At 45.2% G+C, this 20,935-nt stretch overlaps 3 protein-coding genes across 4 annotated transcripts in view; all 3 read right to left on the bottom strand.

The window, feature by feature from the left end:
- The window catches only part of DHX35 (DEAH-box helicase 35), a 29,889-nt gene extending 22,693 nt beyond the window's left edge, over positions 1–7,196 (bottom strand). For both annotated transcript variants that reach the window (XM_071446704.1, XM_071446705.1), the window contains exons 1-8: positions 7,068–7,196; positions 5,513–5,646; positions 5,025–5,117; positions 4,803–4,880; positions 3,116–3,220; positions 2,210–2,271; positions 1,503–1,572; positions 816–875 (exon numbers count right to left, since the gene is read on the bottom strand). In XM_071446704.1, the coding sequence (XP_071302805.1) occupies positions 816–875; positions 1,503–1,572; positions 2,210–2,271; positions 3,116–3,220; positions 4,803–4,880; positions 5,025–5,117; positions 5,513–5,646; positions 7,068–7,164 (699 nt within the window). In that variant the 5' untranslated portion in view covers positions 7,165–7,196. The remainder of the gene's footprint in view (positions 1–815; positions 876–1,502; positions 1,573–2,209; positions 2,272–3,115; positions 3,221–4,802; positions 4,881–5,024; positions 5,118–5,512; positions 5,647–7,067) is intronic.
- Positions 7,197–8,736: 1,540 nt separating this feature from the next.
- LOC139599539 (protein FAM83D-B-like) lies at positions 8,737–13,482 on the bottom strand. The gene is made up of 4 exons (XM_071446853.1): positions 12,851–13,482; positions 11,709–11,876; positions 11,004–11,128; positions 8,737–10,781 (listed from the first exon to the last, which is right to left on the bottom strand). Exons 1-4 carry the CDS (start codon positions 13,298–13,300, stop codon positions 10,391–10,393), a joined length of 1,134 nt encoding a protein of 377 aa, XP_071302954.1. The 5' UTR covers positions 13,301–13,482; the 3' UTR covers positions 8,737–10,390.
- A 195-nt stretch (positions 13,483–13,677) lies between these two features.
- Positions 13,678–20,666, bottom strand: LOC139599371 (protein FAM83D-B-like). The gene is made up of 4 exons (XM_071446617.1): positions 20,194–20,666; positions 17,456–17,623; positions 16,628–16,752; positions 13,678–16,292 (listed from the first exon to the last, which is right to left on the bottom strand). The coding sequence occupies exons 1-4, from the start codon at positions 20,632–20,634 to the stop codon at positions 15,338–15,340; spliced, it is 1,689 nt and encodes a 562-aa protein (XP_071302718.1). The 5' UTR covers positions 20,635–20,666; the 3' UTR covers positions 13,678–15,337.
- Positions 20,667–20,935: the final 269 nt, after the last annotated feature.

The following is a 20,935-nucleotide window of genomic DNA, read 5'->3' as shown; positions in this document are numbered from 1 at the left end:
AGTACAAGAACTGGGAGATCCTTGATGAAACTAACAGGTTTGAAAGAATTAGACTAAGTACTTCATTATACAGCAAGTGGCAAACTCCTGAAAATTACTCATGGTGTCCTGGAGACTTAGAGATTCAAAGACAAATGAACAAACAGCAGGTCCATAAACACACAGTAGAGGGAAACAGCAGGAAGGTGCTGACTAATATCTGTACTACAGCTACTGCAGCTGCTGAGGCAGCTCACACTGAACAGACCCACAGCAGGCGCACAGCCTCATGTGCTCTCCCTGAACAGCATCTCCTGTTGCTGCTGCTACAAGCAGAACACAGGGCTGGGTGAAACACTGCTCAGCTCTAAGAGTTCCTCTGCTCTTCCTACTCAAAATGAAGTTCAGGATGTTTTAAGTAAGTTTACATAAGTGTCCACAGGCCATGAGTCAATCAGGGATGTTGTAAGATCTCACTGAAACTAAATCTATTAATTTATCATTTAGTTTTACTTGTCTATAGTTGCCTCAGGTTATTTCTATCAGCAAAACTGAGCTAAATGTCCCTTAATAAATTAAGCCAAAAGAACATAATTTCATAAAGAATACAAACAAGGAGAAAAAAGATATCAATACATAAAAAGCAGATTCATATTTAAATTCACATCCAAAACAGTTTGCTAACAGAACATGAAAACCAAACAGAGCAACTGAACTACAGCAGATTTTTTTCCTGCAACCACTCCAGCAGCACAGAGGACAAGCTGCACATGAATAGCAGCAGTGGAGCTGTCACCTAATGTCACCTCATTTCAACCCAAATCTCTGAGCTGTACCTCTGCATCCAAGGTGGCTGAAGCCACAATCAGGCGGAGATCCCCACGCTTCTTCTGAACCTGGGAGAGAGACCAACAACAGCCAGAGCTCAAACTGCTTTCTGAAATATAAGACTAGAACCAAGATTTAGAGAATCCAGATTACCAGAAACCTCTCTGTAAAACTCCTTTAAACTACAAGACAGGTGATGAATGAAGCAGCCATATCACCACACAGGTCTAAGAACCCAATGACTGTTTAAGAGTTTTATGTATTTATTTTAAGGGCATTCAGTCAGTTATTTTAATTTACTCTTGATTTCTGGTAGGAGTCAGATCTTTAGTAGGCTGAAAGTCAGCAACAAGCCCCAATCAGATCACTTCACATGATCAGCAACAGCAGAATCAACAGTGTATTTTTGGAACTATCAGCTAAGGAGACATTTCAGCATCAGGGGAAAGAAACAGAGGATCCTCAATGTCAGATGACCAAAGTAAATAGCTGGGTATGTACAACAGGCTGCAGGATAAATGAGGAAGCAGCAGTCACACTCCCTAAATGAGGAAGCAGCAATCACACTCCCTCAATTACCAGCCATCAGGATCAGAGGTTGAATGAAAAGGATGGAAATTAAAACAGTTACAGAGGGCTGTATTAAAATCACCAAATTAAAATTACAGCTTTACAGTGAATTAAAGAAGAATTACCTTTTTTAGTAAGCCAATGGCAATGTCTGTATAAAGAGTCCTTTCATGAGCTTCATCCAGCATGAGGACACTGTGAAAAAAGCAGAAAGGTAAGGTTTCAGAAATTACTTGACTGACACTAGAACCAGTGTCTCCCTGTCCTCTAGGAACAGCATTATTTGAAATCTGCTGCTGGGCTGTTACTGTTCACAGCCACTTACAGAACTGGGGAAGTTAAAAAAGCTTGCAGCAGTGAAGCAGGGAGAAAAATGTACCTGACATCACATGGGACATTACACACTGTTCTCTAATCAGGCTAGTTTTTGGAAAGGAGTAGAAGAAAACAAGTCTATGTTTACTGTACTGCATAGGTTTTCTGGATATCACAAAAGCCTGTTTGTTGTTGGCTTGTTTTATTAGTATAAGGAAGAAAAAATAATCTAGAATCAGGAAATTAAACAATTCAGACTCCATAAGGCCCTCTTAGCTTTTGTCTCAAAACTACAGGATCAAATCCTGTTGGTTTTGGTGTTGCAATGATCAACTAACAGTATGTTTTGCTAAAACCAGTGCTGTTTTTACAACATAAAAATCTCAGACTTCTACAATAATTTTCACTTTTTTGGTATTTAATTTATAATAGCCACTAATAATTTATAAAAACTGCTATCATAATAGCTTGAAAAAGCAGGTTTTTACCAAATTGCACTCATTCTACTTTTTCTTACCTGTATCTTGTTAACAAAGGATCAGCCATCATTTCCCTCACCAGCATACCATCAGTTAGAAACTAGAAGTAAATGAAAAAAAAGAAAAGTAAAAAAATTCTTGTTATATAGTCTCCACTAACTGTGATTTTTATAGATGCTTTTGCCTGAATGTTTCCTGGCCTTTAATCTTCTAATGATCTATCAAATTAGACTGTGATGGCAAATATGGTCTTGAACTAGGTAAGAATTGATGGTAAAACCCTCCAAATTTCCAACTCTAAATGAATAATCATGCTTTAAAAAGTTAAATTCAGCTGTATTTAATGAACAAATATCTCCATTTCTTTCACTGTAAAAGGAACCAACCTCTGAAAAAAAAAATCACAAAGCAAATGGTCTCATTCATCATCACTGCTATTCCAGCACAACTAAAGCAAATCCTCTTCTGCAGAACACAAGCAACACTCACATTGCTCATAGCACTGAAAAACAGCTGCAAAGTTGCTATTTAATCCACCAAATTATCTCTCAGCCTACTCATCTTGGGTTTTCTCTGTGCTTTTAATCAAAATCTATTGTTAGAGGAGGATACTTTCAATCTGTGATTCACTGCAGCCTTTCCCTATGACTTTGAGTGACACACAGGTCACACCAGCGCTGTACCAACACCTGGCCATACCCTGAAATTGTCCTCTAGATTTAAAATGGTGCTTGTTAGACTATCAGAATGGAATAGATACTCATTTTATTAAGGTTTGGATTGCCACAGCCATTTCAAGCACAATTTTGGGGTACCCACTTGGGAAACCGAAATGTTACCTATTCTCTTGAGTGGGCATCACAAGGTTCTCATTAATTTTGCAAAAGAACTTGAAGAGTTTCAACCAATCCCTTCAGAGCAACCACACCCTGTTGGTGTTTCACCTTAATTCTTGTGGCCTGTGGGTCTGTGCAGTCATCAAAGCGGATGCAATATCCAACCTCATGTCCCAGCACTGCCCCTCTTTCATCAGCAACTCGGCCTGCAACCTGGGAAAAGAGATCCTCATGAGCAACCAACAGCTCAGCACCCTGCAGCCTTGTGTCATGGCAAGCTACAAAGACATCTAAAGACACAATGAAACTCCACAATACATGAGTTAGTCCCTGTAGAATTCCAACCACAAGTTAGTGGCAGTCATTTGAGTGACACTCTAGCCCATGCCTACAAGCAGTGAATTCATGATTTCAGTTGGAATCTTATCACCCAAGAATTCAGGATAATTGTCAATCTGGGTAATGCAAGCAGAAGTGCAGGAATTTCTAAACTATGCTTTATATCTTTGCAGCTACCTAGCTCTATTTCTAACAACCCCCATGCTCTAGATGGGAGAGCAGATAAGTCACCTATTAAAATAAAATATCATTTTCAGTTCGGGACAAAGCAATAAATCATCAGTTATATTTCTCATCTCCTGTAACAGCCACAGTCCAGGCAGGCTGCAACAACAGTCTCAAAGAAAAACCCTGCTGTGTCCATGTACTAAGCCTGAATGGAATAATCTTTCTATTTTAAGCTTAAAAATGACGCATTGAGACATGAAAGGGAAAAGAGAAGAGAGTTTGCCGTGAGAAATCATTGCAGCACTCACAACATATCCTGTAAAACTTGTGCTCTGTCAGCTGGATGCCCTATGAAGGAGAAAAGGGAGGACACTGCAGGCAGACTGCCCAAAGCACAGGATGCAGAGCAGTGCTAGAGACTGTCCCCTTAACCAGGCTGGATCTGGTCAAGGAGTACTGGATTCTACAGTATCTACTGAGGTAAATGCTGGTGTTGTACATACCAGTTACTATATTACAGAGGACAGGCAAAATGAGGGTTATAAAATGGCACCTCAGCTCTCTGTAGAAAAAGAATGCTGCAGCAGAAACTTCACCCAAATCAGAGCCTGGCAGCAGTTGTGAAGACAAAAGAGCAGTGGATGCTTTCTGTGCACCCTGCTAACAGAGAGAAGTCATTGCCCTCAGCATCTCCTTTTCCCCTTCACAGCACATCCAGATGATGTTATGCTCTCCAAGACAAAATATGTATATGCAAATATCTCTCACAATAAAACTGTTTCTCCTTCTGCCTGACATTTTTATGAGGGGAAACAAAAAAAAAAAACCACACCCCATAAAAACAACAAAAACCAAACACAAAAAAATATTAAAAACCTGGTTATGAATTGCTAGAAAGAGGTACACAATCTCTTGTTTCTTCCACTGGCTGCATAACTATATGCAGATTTACATCACTGTTTCACCTTGTGAAAGAAGTTGAGGGTCACACAAGCACAGTTCTAGTCCTGAGTCAATCACAGCTCAGCCCTAAGTTCTGCACACAGTTCTGCTGACATCAGTCAGTTTTACTTCAAAGCTTCTACATCTGCAGTTCTGGAATGCTGGAATGCTTGTCCAGACCCACTAGTCAGGTAGAATTCAGTGTGTAACACCAGCAGCTCTTAGAGAAAGACAAGCAGAAACATCTTTTCCTTCAGGAGCTTGTGCAGATTCCTGCCATTCAACAAAACCTGCTGATACACTGGAGGTTCTAATGCCAGCAGACTGGGGAGATGGGGACACTCACTGAAACTGCAGCGACCCGACGAGGCTGTGTCACCCCAACAACTCTGCCCTCAGCTGTCCAGCCAGCTTCTGCCAGGTACTGCAAACAACAGTGGGGAGAAGAGAGACACTGTCATGCTGTGCTTACACCAAGGTGTTAGCTCCTCACACTTGGTGTTTTCACCTGGTTCTGCTCAATATTCCATGAATTCCCCCTGATTTCACCAACCCAACAGACACTTACTTGTGGAATCTGTGTTGATTTCCCACATCCTGTTTCCCCAATAATCACCAGGGTCTGATAGTTCTCCACTAGGTAAAGTATGTGATTTCTGAGCTGAAAGAGAAGATGACATTTAAACATAAAAAGCAAATAGTACAAAAATAAGAAAACTATTAAAATAACAATATTTACATATCTGGCAGACACAATAGCTTCTTGTTACATGGAGTTCACTGCCAAAAGCTAAAGAGTCCTTTAAAATCTATAAATGACATGTACAGCATATAGTAAATAACATCCATCAACAAAGCCCTGAGAACTGTCAGTTACAGTTGCCAAACAGGACAATAAATTCCAACAAATAGAGAGCAAAGCCATAAAATTATTATTTATGTTGCAAAGTGATTTTACACTGCTCTTTCAAAAAACAAACCAAACAAACAAAAAAAAACCCCACAAGAACCAGGCATCATACAACACATTTAATACATCAAAAAGAACTCCTGTACCTTAAAAACAGGCAGCTTTTGCCTTTGCTGTTCAATGGAGAGGGAAGCATAAGGGTTGTAGATGACAGTGACAGCGCTGCTCTCAGCAGGGCTCTGCCTCTCCTCTGAGACACTGACACCAGGACCTTCTGAGCCTACACAACAGGAGTGAATTTTAACTGGAACAACACACATCTGCCTGGTGCATCACAATACAGCCAAAAGAAATATGTTTCGTACAAGTAGGAATCATGGGTGGCAGCATTTAAAAAAAAACCAAACAAGATTTCTGTGAAAGCAATTGAAATATTACCTAACAATAAACAAAGGATATGCCCCTCACTTCAGCTCTGAATTCACCTCAGGAACTGAAACTTGATTTATTCCTGCTGCAAATTATCACAAAGCTACTGACAACTGAAACTGTGGAATCACACAAGGGAACTAGAGACAAAACCTCATCTCAGTAACAGAATGGATCATCTCCAGCTGCAGATTCAATCAGGAAAGTCTGAGAGCAAAGAGGAGGATTCCTCTGTTTTGTAGGATTTCCTTGCTTGCACTTCTCCCACTGTTGAAAGGTTACTCCTTTTCAGAGCTGCCAAGCAGTTCTACCACAAATCAACAATTATCAACATTATTTCCAAGGTGCTTCTCTCGGAGCTGGTTTCCCCGGTGTTAACCACGGTTATTCCCACCCATGGCCAGGATTTTGCTCCTCCCTCAGAATTCCTTGGGATCCCCCTGCACTCTTTACATCCCCTGGAGACCCCGGCAAAGGGCAGCACACCCACCCTACAAACCACCCCCCTCCATCCCCTCCCCTGCCACCCCATACCGGGCAGCACCCAGGGGAGCCACAAACACCCCCTGGGCTTCGGCAGGGAGGGAACATTTCCATTGGCAGGGAAGCCATTTCCCCGCTGCCCTCGTGGAATCATCAAGGTTGGAAAAGACCTTCACCATCATCAAGCCCAACCATCACCCCTGCACCACCACTGTAATCCCTAAATCACCCAGCACCGCACTCTGACGCCTCTTAAAAACCCTCAGGGATGGGTGACTCCATCACCTCCCCGGGAAATTATTCCAATGCCTGACCACCTGAACAGTGAAATAAAAAATTATAATACCTAATGGAAAAAATATAATAGCTAATGCCGAGTCTCAGTTTAAGGCTATTTCCCCGGTTCTCTGACGGCAGAAGGGACCAGCTCAGCACAGCCTCCTGTCAGGGAGTTGTAGGGAGCGATGAGGTCACCCCTAATCCTCCTCTTCTGGAGACGAAGCAAACCCAGCTGCCGCTCCCCATAAGACACATTCTCGAATCCTTTCACAGCCTTGCTGCCCTTCACTGCAAACGCGCCAGCGACCCCAAAGAGCCGAGGGTGGCAGCGCCGCACCCCTCACCACGGCCAGCCAGCTCGGAGCTCTGTCCCCCTCACCCCTCACCACAGCCAGCAGGGCTCCATGCTCCATTCCCCGCACCCCTCACCGCGGGCAGCCCGCGGCGGGGCTCCGTGCCCCGCACCGCCACATCCCGCACCCCCACATCCCGCACCCCCACATCCCTCACCCGGCTTCCAAAACTTCACCGGCCCCACGGGCGCCGCCATCTTGGGGTGAGAGGGCGGCCGGAAGCGGCTCCCACGTGACGCGGCCCGCGTTGCCATGGAGACCGCACCCCCCCGGGCCCTCCCCTCACGCGTAGTGCCCGAAGGTTTTGGCCCATGGCAGATCCGCCCTTCTTCCCGTGAAAAATGCGTATTTTATGATTGGCTGCTCGCAAATATTCAAATGAATATTATATGTGTTGTGTTAGAAAGTAATGCTGTGTTAATTTTCTTAAGTAGCGTGTTAAATATAGTTTTAGGTCATAACAAAATGTTAAAATAGAAACTATGTTATGTAGGATACTGTTTTTTCCTGAAGAAAGGACTCACACTGAGATAGCAGCCACAGGACACCTAAATCTTTCAGAGACAGAGAATTTATTGCTGCATTATCACTAGAAACGAACTTCGTCCTGCCTCGCTCAGCCATGAAGACGCCGTTAGGATTATAAATTGACACTGACCAGACAGAATCATGTGTTTGAATGGAATTTATGCATCATGTATGAATATGCAACAGGCTGTTGTTTTTAAGGGTTAATCCTCTGTTAACGTGGGTCCCTTTTCGGGCTTATGCTGCCCAGAAAAAGGTACCTGGACATCTGTAACTCTTTGTTTCTATTGTCTCATACTGTCCTAATCCTAATTGTCCAAATTATTATTACTCTAATTGTATCACTTTTTTTATCATTTTATTACTGTTAAACTTTTAAAATTTTAAAAAACAAGTGATTGGCATTTTTCACATTCTCTCTGCCTTTCTTCCCTCACAAGGCAAAGATCTGCAGCCGAGAGACCCCGGAGTTCCTGTTAGCACTTAGGAACAGGCACTGCCCAGCAAACTGCAGTGCAGTGGGTGGCTTGGCAGTGGCTGGCCGAGGAGCAGTGGACTATAAGGGAATAAGGTGCAAACTGGCATCAGGTTTGCACCTTATTTTCTGGCACAGAAGCTGGGGCTGTCCCTGGATCCCTGGCAGTGTCCATGGCCAAGTTGAGGCTTGGAGCAACCTGGGATAGTGAAATGTGTCCCTGCTCATGGCAGTGGTTGGGATGAGATCAGCTTTAAGGTCTTTTCCAACCCAACCCCTTCTGTGGTCACCTGGGGGAGCATTTAACGAGGTCGAAAGATCACTGCCGGAAAGTCCCTGCTCATTAATTAATTAATTAGAGCTGATTCCCTCTCCAGTGAAGGATGCCTCCACAGCTGCTGCACTTTACACCAGGCAAGGTATAAAGGACAAAAAAGAAAATTATCACACTAATAGTGAATAGATACAGCTGTGCCCCACCACAGGCTGCTTACAGCCTGTTTAAACTACAAACACAGCCATGAAAGCCCATGGAAGTTAATATTGAATCAAACTTAATGTAGGCTTTGAGTTAATTAAGTAGAAGCTAAAGGAAATATAAAAAATTGAAAGCCCAAACTGTTTCTAGTAAGTTTAGTAATACTGTCATATATTCATGCTTATGGGAAAGTAAAAATCTAATCACATCTTATATTCTTATAACCTCCCACACTAGCAGTGCAGTTATGGTGATTAACACAAACTGTACCTCACAACACTCTACCTCCCTGTTATGCTGAGTAACCACATGTAAAAGAGGTTATTAAGTTATAATTAAGATGTTCTTTAACGTTCTAAGTATATGTTTCAATGTACTTTTGATACTGAGTCCACACTATCAAAAATAAACACAACTCACAGTATTTTGTATCATCAATATATTAGTAATCGTTGAGAAAAAATCCCACATGGAAAGAGCTGCCTATTAAAGTAATGAGATGAATAGCAAGTGGAGAAGTTATGCTTGAGAAAATATATACAGATAATTATTATGAAAATAAGACTTGCACAAACAGTATTTTGCATAGAGTCCAACATTGTATGGGGTTTGCCTTTATGGAAAATAGAGCTAAGAATAAAAATACATCTTTCAAACTTCTTTACATCTGGATGGAAGTTAATAGTACAAAGCTATGAACTATTGAATATTTACAGATTAGGAGAGCCAGAGTGATTACATTTCCATGATTGTCAGTGCAGAAGAAAGAGGGCCCAGATTAGCTGCATACTAATCAGTACATTTTTGCAATGTACATTTCTGCAAGCTCCATCTGTCCAGTTTAATGTCACCTTGCTGCTGTTTAGCTGAAACCCACGTGAAATTCCTCTGCCAAGTTTTAACCTTCCCCTCTGAAGCCCAGAACCCACAAGACACTCACACAAGCACATATCTGAGTATTTTGTAGTAGAAGAGCCACAAGATAAATTGAGAAATGATAAACCTTTGTTTTGGCTAATGAGTATCTGCATTGGCAGGCTGCTGTAACTTCAGTGCCTCAATGTGCAGCTGTTTGTGAGGATAGCTTATTCTTTTGAGGGTGATTTTTTTCCCTCTAGAAATGAATGGATTAAAAAATAATAATATAAAATTGAGCTTCCAAGAGACCTTAAAAATGGTTCTGCCACTGACTTCTGTGTCATTGCATTTCTGGTGAAATTAGGACTTCTGTGAAGAGGCAGCAGCTTCACAGATTTCAGATCTACTCAGCTTTTCCCACACAACCAGACAGCAGCAGCAGCCACAAAGATAACACAAAGTCTGTCTGGTAATGCCAAGGAATTGGTCCTTTAGAATATTTTCACTCACACATTTATTGCATGATGTCCAACAACCCAAGCAGTCTAATATAAACGCCATTTGAAATTCAGTCACACTAAAGCCTTGTTTGCTGACACATTAGCTCATTCTGCCTGCCAGCATAGCTTTGTATGAAGAAAATGTAACATTGGAGGAGTAGTAGTGTGGTACTGACCTACTGGTTTCTAGATTAGGGTTACTCCTGGTTTGTGTCATGAACCAGTTGGAGGAGAGTTTGTACAAGACCAAGACTGATTTCAGAGCCTGCTTTCATCTTGGAACAGACTTTCACGCAATATGAATTTCAATACCTAGATTTCTAAACAAAAAAAAAAAAAAAAAAGGGTTGAGCTACTGAGCTATGACACTGCCAACCCATGCCAACCCATAAGTTTAAAACATGCATGAACAGGTTGAGAAATGAAAATTTAACAGAATAGTAGAAGTCATAATGTAGTAGTAGAAGTAATAATGGCTGTATAGTATTCTTCAAACAAAGCCACAATTCCAGTCTCACTTTCTCTCAGTCTGAGGTTTCTTTCCCAGCTGCCCTCACAAACACACTGCAGGACAGTGCTGGGCAGGGATGGACGGACGTGGTTCCTGAGTTTCTGCTGCTTGCTCTGCATGGACATGCAGTTCATCTCTCTATGATCCAGTGTGGCCTCATAACCAGGGAGCCATTCCTCTTAGTCAGCGGGGGAGAGGTGTGCAGCGTGTTATTTGGGCTGTACAGGGCCTCCCTGGAGGCGTGCAGCCAGCTCCTCTTCCTCTTCAGATCTCCTACAAATGCTCTCAGATACAAAAATTCCATTCTCAGGAAGTGTTCCCTGGTCATGTCTCTGGAAGCCACTGTTATCCTGAACAGCTGGTCCCACACCCTGTTCTTCTTGCTGCTAGAAAACTCTTTGAGGTTGATAGGCTTTGACCGTGAATGAAGAATCCGAAATTCCAGGTCAAAGTGTGCAACTGCAGGGCCTGACAGGATCAAAATGTTACTGCTGTTCAGCTTCCCATCTGTCCACGTGAAACTAGCAAAGGAAGGGTGAGAAAATTATGAGTTAATTCCAAATAATCAGTAAAGAAAGTATTCACTGGAAATTCTCCTTCATCACATTTAGTTATGTTGTTCTTACAACCCAACTGATGAGCAGTGGGTGCTTTTAAGGATAAAAGTTGGTCATAAAATCTGATCAGTTTTCCTTTCTATGGAGAGAAATCATGTAAAGCAAGAGAAAGAAATTGGCACTTGCCTGTAGGAGCCTGTGGTCACTCTAATGCCATCAATCAACATGAACTTTTCACGGACTTTTCCAATGATTTTGGTGCCCGACCTGGTGCAGTACGTGCGCCCCGTGATAATCCGAACCCTCATCAACTGTTAATGACACAGCAAGAGTCAGGTGCACTGCAAAGTTCAGTGATTGCATTAAAGGAGTAACACAGCAACAGCCATCCCTGATGAACTGTGCACTGGCACAAGAGTCACCCACAGGGAACAAAGTGAGGATTTTGTAGGCAAAGAGGTGACATTTAGGGGCAAACCCATAAACTGACCGTGCAGAATGGGACTGTGAAAATTCCTGTCACCTAATCATCAGGATCCAAATTCCACAGACTCCTGAGAACCTGCTTCTCTCTCATCCTTCAAAGTCTCGACAAGCCCAAGCAACTCCAGTCATGCTTTAGGAGTTGGACATTCCTCCTGCATTTCCTTGAACTTTCAATTAGTATTTGTGCTCAGAAAGCAGCTGTGACATCCAATTACAAAGGTTTCAGATTTTCTATTAATTACTATCTTATGTAGGAATAGTTAAATCTTCCAAGATAGAGCTGGAGCTACATAACACCCGTTTTAAGTTGTGGCAGCAAGTATAATAATTTCTTCACTTCACAGCTTAAAGATTACAGCCATAAGATGATCAGTTCCCTATCCCTATAAATATGACAAGGCTCACCTTTTCCTGCTCAAGGTCAACTCCCAGATCCTTGCACATTTTTAGAAAATGGGAAAATGAAGACTGATCTAGAAGGATATACACTTTAACTTGCCGTTGGCTACAGGCTTCCAAGAGGTCTGTGAAGATATCAGTGTCTGTGAAGAAATCCATAACCAGGGCAATCATCTAAAATGAGTTTCAGAAGAAACCATTAGGCTGTTTCCACAGCATTGCAAAAGAGATAGCACATGAGAAATTTGAGTTTCAAATTAAATATTCCCTCCTGCCTTTTTTTTTCAGGTGGTTATGGAACATGGTACAGTCTTCTGTGATAAAGAGTATTCTTCCTCACCCTGAGATAGAACTAGACCCCTGGTTTTGCCCTATGTTGGGCAAATTTGATCTCTTCCTAAGCAGGAGGTTGTTTTCTTGAGAACAGATGACTTTTCCTCAAAAGCATTGCCAGAAGAAAAAGTTGAGCTTACTTCCAATACTACAGTTTTCCCATCTTCCAACATTTCAAATATAAAAAGAAACAGTAAGAAAACCCAAAACCACCAGTGTCTGACTGCTCTTTATATCTCAGCTCTCTGTTTGAGATAAAAGTCAGGTTCATCTTCACCTTACTATTCAGATTCTCATATTTCAAGTCAAGATCTGAGTAAAACATCCCTTGAGAGCCAGCTCCTATCCCCGCAGATCTCCCCCATGATCTGAACCCCAGAATTTGCCGTGGATCCTCTGTAGGATGGGGAAGCAACGACTCTTTCAGAGAGCCGGGAATGGGCACTCCGGGTGCCAAATCCGAGAGAATTCAGCGGCACCCTGAGAGCCTGGACCCGGTTTTCAGCACTGTGGGAGTGGAAAAAGCCGGCAAATGATGAACCCGATTAAAAAATAACTACAAAAGAGGGCGGAAAAGACATGAAGCAATACGAAACAGCAGAGTAATTAAAAACGGAAGAGTATGTAAGTAAGAGTATGTAAGAGTAAGCGGGAAAGGACGAGGCGGCCCCGGGAAGCCGCGCAGCGGGAGCGGACGCTCCGCGGGCAATCACTCACACTCACTCATACTCACTCACTCACTCACTCACTCTCTCTCACTTTCTCTCACTCTCACTCACTCACTCACTCACTCTCACACTCACTCACTCACTCACCTGCCGGGCGGAGCGGATCTGGCGCCGCACCGCCTCCTTGCAGCCGTAGATGCTGTCCCCGCAGCCGGGCTGGAAATGCGCCTCCACCCGCGTCAGCCCGCGGAAGGCGCCGCTGGCGAAGCCCGGCCAGCCCAGCTCCAGCGCGGGCGGCTCCAGCTCCGAGCGCTCGGGGAAGTAGGTGAGCGACGAGGCGTCCAGCGAGGCTCCGGCCGACGGCTCGGCCGCCGGCTCCGGGCCCGCGGCGGGCGGCAGCGCGGCCCGAGCGATGTCCTGCACCTCGGGCTCCGACAGGAAGGGCGGCAGCTGCTCCCGCCGCAGGAAAGCGCGCAGCGCCTCGGGGCCGCCCGCCACCAGCTCCTCCAGCGCCAGCCGCTGCGCCTCGCTGTACGGCCCGGCCGGCGGCGGCCAGCGCCCCGAGCCCTCCTCCAGACACTGCGACGCGTTGGCCATGGCCGGAGCGCCCCGGCGCTGCCCCGGCTCTTTATAGCGCTCCTGCTCCTTCCCCGCCCGGCTCCGCTCCTCCCGGCCGCTCGCCCACGGCACAGTCACGGGTGGCACAGCCCGCAGCCTTCCCCACGCCCAGGGAAGCGCCAGCCTCGAAGGAGGAAGATCAGCCCAGCCCGCATCAAAAGGCTGCTCCAAAATTTGGAGAGGGCAAATGGCCCCAGCCGGAAAGGACCAAGCGGCGACGAAGTGACTTAGTCACCCCGATTTAAAATGCCAAATAAACAGAAAGCAAAGCTCAGCGATGATCGGGTGAAAGCCCCCAAGGCAAAAAGGAGTTTATTTGTAAACTGTTTCTTGTTCCTGTTAGAGTACCTTAACAGCTGCACGGCATAATAAAGTCAAAAAACACATAGAACAAACAAGGTAATTTTACATACATTCAAGAACTGCAGGACTTGGGCTCTTAAAAATACAACTCGATATTGGCTTTGAAGGTGTAATCTTGGCTCCCTCCATGCAGCTTGGTTTGGTGCCAGTGTTCCAGATCCACAAATCAAGCAATAAAGTACCTTATCATTTTGAACAAGTGCAGACAGAACTTTTCTCGCCACCTCCACCTTTAGTGAAGGAGTGACTGCTTAGAAATCCAAGCAATAAAAGTAGCTAAGCCTCATTGTCCTTAGAGATTTCAGACAGAAATTCCAAAGTTAGATACTTTCAACACTTGCAGCCTTTTTGAGTTATGGATATTTCTATTCATTCATTCATTCATTCAATATTCGAGCTAACAGCTGAAATGTGCCATCTACTGGACACACATGCTCCTGAATAAAAAAATACATAACCCAGACTCTGATTTGATTTGGCAGAATTCAGTGTGGTTGGTCACTGAAGTACTGAGATCAGGTCTAAAGAACAACAGTACAGGCCAGATCTCAGGGAGAGACTGCTCAGGTAAGAGACCCAGCAAGAACAGACATGCACAGAAATCTGCAAACAGTCACAAAAAGGCTTTGCAAAGCAACCAAACATCAGGTCCACTCAGTATTGGAAGTATCTTCAAAAACTAGAGTGGCACTTCAGCTCCTCAAACCAAGTTAGTAGTGAAAAAATTATGAGCAGGAAAGAGTATTTCAGACAGCAAAGTTAAAAAGAGAAAAATGTTTATTTATTTCCTAGAGTTACTTGTAAATTAACATTACCCAACATAACCCATAACATTCTGTAGTGCATTTGTCAGTTTACTTTTGAACAGGGGCTTTGTCACATGCCCTCAGTGATTGTCTCGCCTTGGAGCCCACTGCAAAGAAGGAAACACAAACACAAACACACACACACACACACACACACATCTATTTATATATCTCTAAACAAAGGCACCTGAGCATGATCAAACCAGAGGGATAGTTAGCTCATTCTGTTTCAGGAGGCTTAAACAAAGGAAAAATAATACAGTTGAAGATAACCTGCAACTGTTTCAACCCTCTTTGCAACTTGAGTGGAAGAGTAACATATGTATCACAGAAGTTAGAATAAAATCAGCTTCATGGCTCTTTGTAAAAGCTGATTCCTCTCCTGTCAAAGATAAAGTAGAAATAAAAGTCAGTATTGAAAAAAAAAGATTGAGAATTCCTTGATATAATATAATTCTTTGATATAATATAATTCCTTGATATAACATAGATCTCCAAAGCTACTCTGAGCAAGTTCAGTCTGACTCAGATTTTTCCAAGTTTACATAAATTAAAACCAGGGCATTAGCAATCCTGGAAAGCAGTAACAAGTTCCGTTTTGAAGTTAAATACCCAAAATTAAAATGATCTTCACCTCTAATCCATACAAGAGGAACCTCTAAGTTGTTACTATATAATGTCTCTTTTTCATCACTTACATTGCATACTCTTAAACAAAGTGCTGGAGAGTGGTGTATTAAAAAAGTATCAAAGAAATAAAAGTGCTGGACAGAAATGGAAGAATTTTAGGTACAAAGTGACAGCAACTTGAGCCCGGGCTTTGCGTGGTGTGTGGTCAGGGCAGGAATCATTTACTGAGGGAATAGAGCGAGGCGTGGCGCAGGCTGTGCAGGCTGGCGCTGATGTCGCGCCTCTGCTTCAGGCTGCCCCCGGCAGGGACCTGGCTCAGGTAGGTGGCAGGGACACGGCCCCGCCGGGACAGGATGGCCACCATGTGGCTCAGCTTCGACCTGATGGTCGAGTAGTGGAACTGCCTCTCTTTGTGCAGTTTTTGGAAATACTGTGCCCTGTGACTACTGGAATAATCAAAGGAGCGGAGAGAGGATATTGAGCCTGTAGAGCTTGCAAGAGAGCACTGGGATGATGATGAAGACAATGATTGCAGACTAGAGCTGGATACGGCCTTTGAAGACAGAAAATACTCTTCTTTTGAAAACTTTCTGGGAAGGAGGGGTGTTTCTGTGCCCTCCTCTTCCTTTGTCTGTGTCACTGCAGTCTTCAGCAAAATGGATGTCTGAGTGCCCGTCCCTCTGGCCATGACAGAAGCCTGAGTGCCACTGTCTGCTGTGGCAGTGCTGGCCTGAGTGGCTGCATTGCATTTGGTCACAGCTGCCATCTCTTCCCATGGGCCAGTTTGAGTTGATGCACTTCTCTGTTCCACTGTGCCCACTTGATTGCTGAACGACTCCTCTTCACACAGGCAAGAAAGCTGCAGGTTGCAAAGCTTTCCTGAAGGAGTATATTCAGTTTGATCTGCTTTTTCCAGCAATTTCTTTGGCGTGCTAGACAGTCTGGCAAATTCTGCTCTCAAGTTGCCTTCCACAGTATATTCTTTGGAGGATTCTGTTCTGGTCAGCAGGTGATCAAACATGCCACTGTTCCTGCAGCTGGACGGTCGCTTTGGGCTGATGGGCAGTGACTGGGCATAAAGAATCCTGAACTGGAGGTCAAAGTGTTCAACCACTTGACCTGACAACACCAGCAAGTTGCTGCTGTTCAGCTTCCCATCAGACCATGTGAAACTGTTGAAAACAAACCAAGCCTCACAGTTAATCTCCAATGCATTTCAACAGTGCAGCTACAGACAGCAAGACTCAGCTTAAAAATGAAGGTAAGGGAAGAAGTCAACAGGGTATTAATTTCTGCAGAAAGAACTCTATTTAGCCATGGCCAAAAGTTGAGTAAACCAGTTTTCCAAAGGTGTTTTCAGATTGGTGTCAGCCCCACTTGGACTCAGCTAGTCCATGTGCCATTGGCACTCATTAACACAGGGCAAACAGCAAAATTAATGCATCCTTTTGCAGCAAATCCCCATTTCTACAGCTTCACTGGGCACCAGAAGACCCCCAATACTTGCCTGTAGGAGCCTGTTGCCACTCTAATGCCATCAATTAACATGAACTTCTCCTTGGCTTTCCCAACAATTTTGGCACCTGACCTCATGTAGTACGTGCTCCCTGTGAGAGTTCGAACTCTCATCATCTGGTTCAGAAAAGAAAGGAAAAAAGTGCCATCAAATTTAAGTTAACTTCCAAAAGCTTTTGATTAGCAATTTTACTTAAAAGCAGCTAAGCACAGTATGGAAGATAGGAATGAAATGAACTTTTTTATACAGTCTGTGTATGAGTATTTTTAGTCACACAGTGCTAAATTGCTGTTAGATTAGGTGACAACAGTCAGTTCCAATTAGTTACTGCACAGGAAGGCAGGAGTGCTTTTCCCTCTCCAGAGAAACTTACTGCACTGAACATAAGCCTATCCAAGCCATAACACAGCCATGTCCATTTATATTCACAGCAGTAAGCAAATCACCTGGCTCACATCACCCAAACCCTCTTAAAAGAAAGTATTAGGAAAGAAAGCAGATGGTACCAGAGCTGTACCACCCTTCAGCTTCCCACGTTTCTGTTTTGCTTAGCAAGCAATTCCTTGAGCCAAAGAATAAAACTATTTAAACATTGCAAAATTAAATCCCTGAAAATTGCTGCATCCTCAGGATAGGGATCCCAGTGCACACAGCAAATGGGGCTGGTACACATCAGGGTTGTAGCTCCTACATATGGGCAGCAGACAGGTTGCTTTGGCCTTTCAGGGCAGTCTGATGCTTTATGGAAAGGCTTCTTTGATATGCATACACTGCACCACAAAAATAAAAACAAACCACACAGACCCCTTTAGTACTTACACTTTCCTGCTCAGGACAAACTCCCAAATTGTTGCACATTTCCAAGAAATGGGGTACAGAGTCCTGGTCAAGGAGGATGTAGACAGGGACTTGGCGGTTGTTATAGGCATCCTGAAGGTCACTGAAGATCTCAATATCTGTGAAGGAATCCATCACAAGGGCAATCACCTGCAAGGAAAGCCACACCACTTACTCAAGGGACTTATTTTACACAAGACCACTGCCTCCCCAAACCATTTTCTCTTGCTGTTATCATCAGGGCCTCATGCATTTCCTTGTCCTGCTGCACAGGCTCTAGCAAGCTCTAAAAGATTTCTATATTCCCACAACACTCCTGTAAATTCATTGTGCCCCAGCATGCAAAGCATAGGCCTGAAGAGGTTATTCCTCTGTCTGCTGCTTTTGTACACCTTCACATTCTCCTTTCCTACACAACCCCCTGTAGTGTGGCTAGGCTGGGGAAGCAATCACAGCAGAATCTGACAAATCTCAAGATAAACCATCTCCACACCTGTTCTCCCAGTGTTTCAAGCAGCTACAGGAGAATTAGCTCAAATGGCCTCCTTGCTGTCAGAGCTCACAAACTCCAGCTGATTTCCAGACTCTTCCTGGTCTTACTGAGTTTATATCCCTTACCTTCACAGGAAGTCCCTCCACTCACCCAACAGTTCTTTCAAAAAGGCAAATCCTAAAACGGGAATATCACATTTATGAACCATCTCTCCAGCTAATTCAGAGCCACCTCACACACTGATTTGGTGCTCGAGTTTTCACCCTCCCAAACCACTTCTGTGTAGGGACACAAAGATATAAAGGATTCAGCTCTATGACTGAATTTTCCACTTTTCTATTAAACCAGCATAAAGAACAATGAGAATGCAACCAGTGTGGGTACCTGGCACATGCTCTTATCAGATGGAGGCTGCTACAGCACACCCAAGGTGTATAAGCATGCAACACAGCTGCTCTGTGTGTGGCACAGCCTGTACTCAGAGGAAACCTTTCCCACAGGAACGGGCTGAGCTCTGCATTCCCACTTCTCTCCTGCTCCCTAAGGCATTGGTTCTGTTTGGCTGAGTTCTGTCATATAACATGCACAAGCACATGGGTATTTCGAGATAAAGTTACTTTATGTTGGTGCTTCTTGTGTGTGTTCTGAGTTTCTTGCCACTCAATCACTTGTATAAGTGTTGAAGAAGATTAAAAACCAATAAGATGCTTTTGACAAGACCAGACAAGTGAGAAAACCACCCTGAAAACAAAACAATTCACACTAAATCCTTGGGAACAATGATGCCTTCAGATGACAGCTCAATTCACAGCACGTTTGAGTTCTAGTCCCAGAATTAGCAGCTGAAAAAGAAATACAGTTTTGCCCAAAATGTTTAGAGGAAAGAGAGAGAAACTTTTTCTCCAGTCATCCATTCAGGATAGCAAGGACAAGATCACAGCACTCACTTGAACTAACTGCATTTGAGTGCATTAATTAGGGAAGAAATTATGCTGCATCTGGAGTTTTCCCAGTCTTCACATTAACTTGAGGAACTCAGAAATTATTGAGAAGTATCACATGGAATCTGACATTCAGTAAATCTTAGTGTGTCAAAAATGCTCATTTATCTCCACCAAAATTCTCCCTGGATCAGGCACAGCCACAAACAGGGCAAGAGCAGCTTGCCTTGCTCTTGGCTCAGAGTGAGAGAAGGTGTTTGCCAGGATGCTGCAAGAACAATATTACAAACAAGTACAGCTTTTGGGGGGGAATGAATGCCTTTATGGTGTTCACTCGAGTTACCAGACTGGTCTCATATACCTGTAGGGATTGTTTGAGAACAGAGCTTCCTCTGGGACCGTTTCTGGCAAGGAGCCCGTCGTTCATGTCATCCTCGCACACTCCCTAAGCTCCTGCCCTCGCAAGGGAGTAGAGCCTAAGCTCGGTTGTTGATTCAGGGTGTGCCGTGCACGTTACACAAAGAGACAGAGGTTGCTTCATCTGGCCACCCAAAAAGGAAGCTACACATTTAAATTTTAGCTGAGCCAATGGAATGGCTGCTAAGGAGAAGGGTGGTTCCCGGCTGGGATTACAGTTGCAGGCTATAAACTCCGGGAATGCAATGAGTTACAGGGAACAGTTACAAGTTCCTACGCCACGTGGTTTTCAAGCCATAGTGTGCGTCAGAACAAAAGCGTTCACTCCTGTAGGGAGAAAGTCCTGTCAAAAGCAGTTCTGTACGTCACTTAGCGAGCTAAGGAAGGAAAATACAGTCACGGTGTTATATTTATAGGTACCCTTCTCTTATAGAAGAGGCTTTTTCTGTGTCACACCTTTAAAGGAAGTTTCTGCAAGCGCACCTGTGTGGCAGAGGTGGGGACTCTTGAATAGGAGACCTTTTGTTCCCTGAAAGCAGGGACAGCTGGATCCAGCGGCTATGCTGGATCACCCAGAGCACCCGGGAAAGGGAGGGCTCGCAGATGCAGCAGAGTGCCACTTTTTCTGCATTTTCGAGCTTGTCCTCCTTAACGACGCTGTCTGCTCGACAAGGGTTTTAAAGCCACTTGGCTTTGCACGGTGCCCCATGGCGACACGCAGCGGTGCCGATTCTTGATGCGCTCGCAGACCCAGGGGAGAAGGACCCCGGGCAGGGCAGGACAGGGCAGGGAAAGGAAGGGAGCTCCTCGGGCACTCACACTCACTCACTCGCTCACTCACTCACTCTCACTCATACTCACTCACTCACCTGCCGGGCGGAGCGGATCTGGCGCCGCACCGCCTCCTTGCAGCCGTAGATGCTGTCCCCGCAGCCGGGCTGGAAATGCGCCTCCACCCGCGTCAGCCCGCGGAAGGCGCCGCTGGCGAAGCCCGGCCAGCCCAGCTCCAGCGCGGGCGGCTCCAGCTCCGAGCGCTCGGGGAAGTAGGTGAGCGACGAGGCGTCCAGCGAGGCTCCGGCCGACGGCTCGGCCGCCGGCTCCGGGCCCGGCAGCGCGGCCCGAGCGATGTCCTGCACCTCGGGCTCCGACAGGAAGGGCGGCAGCTGCTCCCGCCGCAGGAAAGCGCGCAGCGCCTCGGGGCCGCCCGCCACCAGCTCCTCCAGCGCCAGCCGCTGCGCCTCGCTGTACGGCCCGGCCGGCGGCGGCCAGCGCCCCGAGCCCTCCTCCAGACACTGCGACGCGTTGGCCATGGCCGGAGCGCGGCTCCGAGCCCGCCGGGATCGCTTTGTGCAGAGTTTGAATCCAAACAGCGCGGCCGCCGCTGGAGGAGCCTTCCCCGCCCCGCGCCGCCGTTGGCTCCGGCAGGAGGGCACCGCCTCCGCCGGGCGGGACCGGGACGGAGATCCCGGCTGGGGACAGCCCTGCTGCCCTTCAATGGAGCTCCCGGCTGGGGACAGCCCTGCCAGCCTCCAGTGGAGCCGGGACAGCCCTGCCCGAGCCCTCCTGCCCTTCAGTGGAGCCGGGACTGCCCTGCTGGAGCCCTCCCGGCCT

Source organism: Agelaius tricolor, unplaced genomic scaffold (genome assembly GCF_023055355.1).
Source record: "Agelaius tricolor isolate 1412-34295 unplaced genomic scaffold, bAgeTri1.0.p SCAF_23, whole genome shotgun sequence".
NCBI lineage: Eukaryota > Metazoa > Chordata > Aves > Passeriformes > Icteridae > Agelaius > Agelaius tricolor.
The sequence above is the reverse complement of the archived record's forward strand: the minus strand, read 5'-3'. Positions and strand labels throughout refer to the sequence as shown.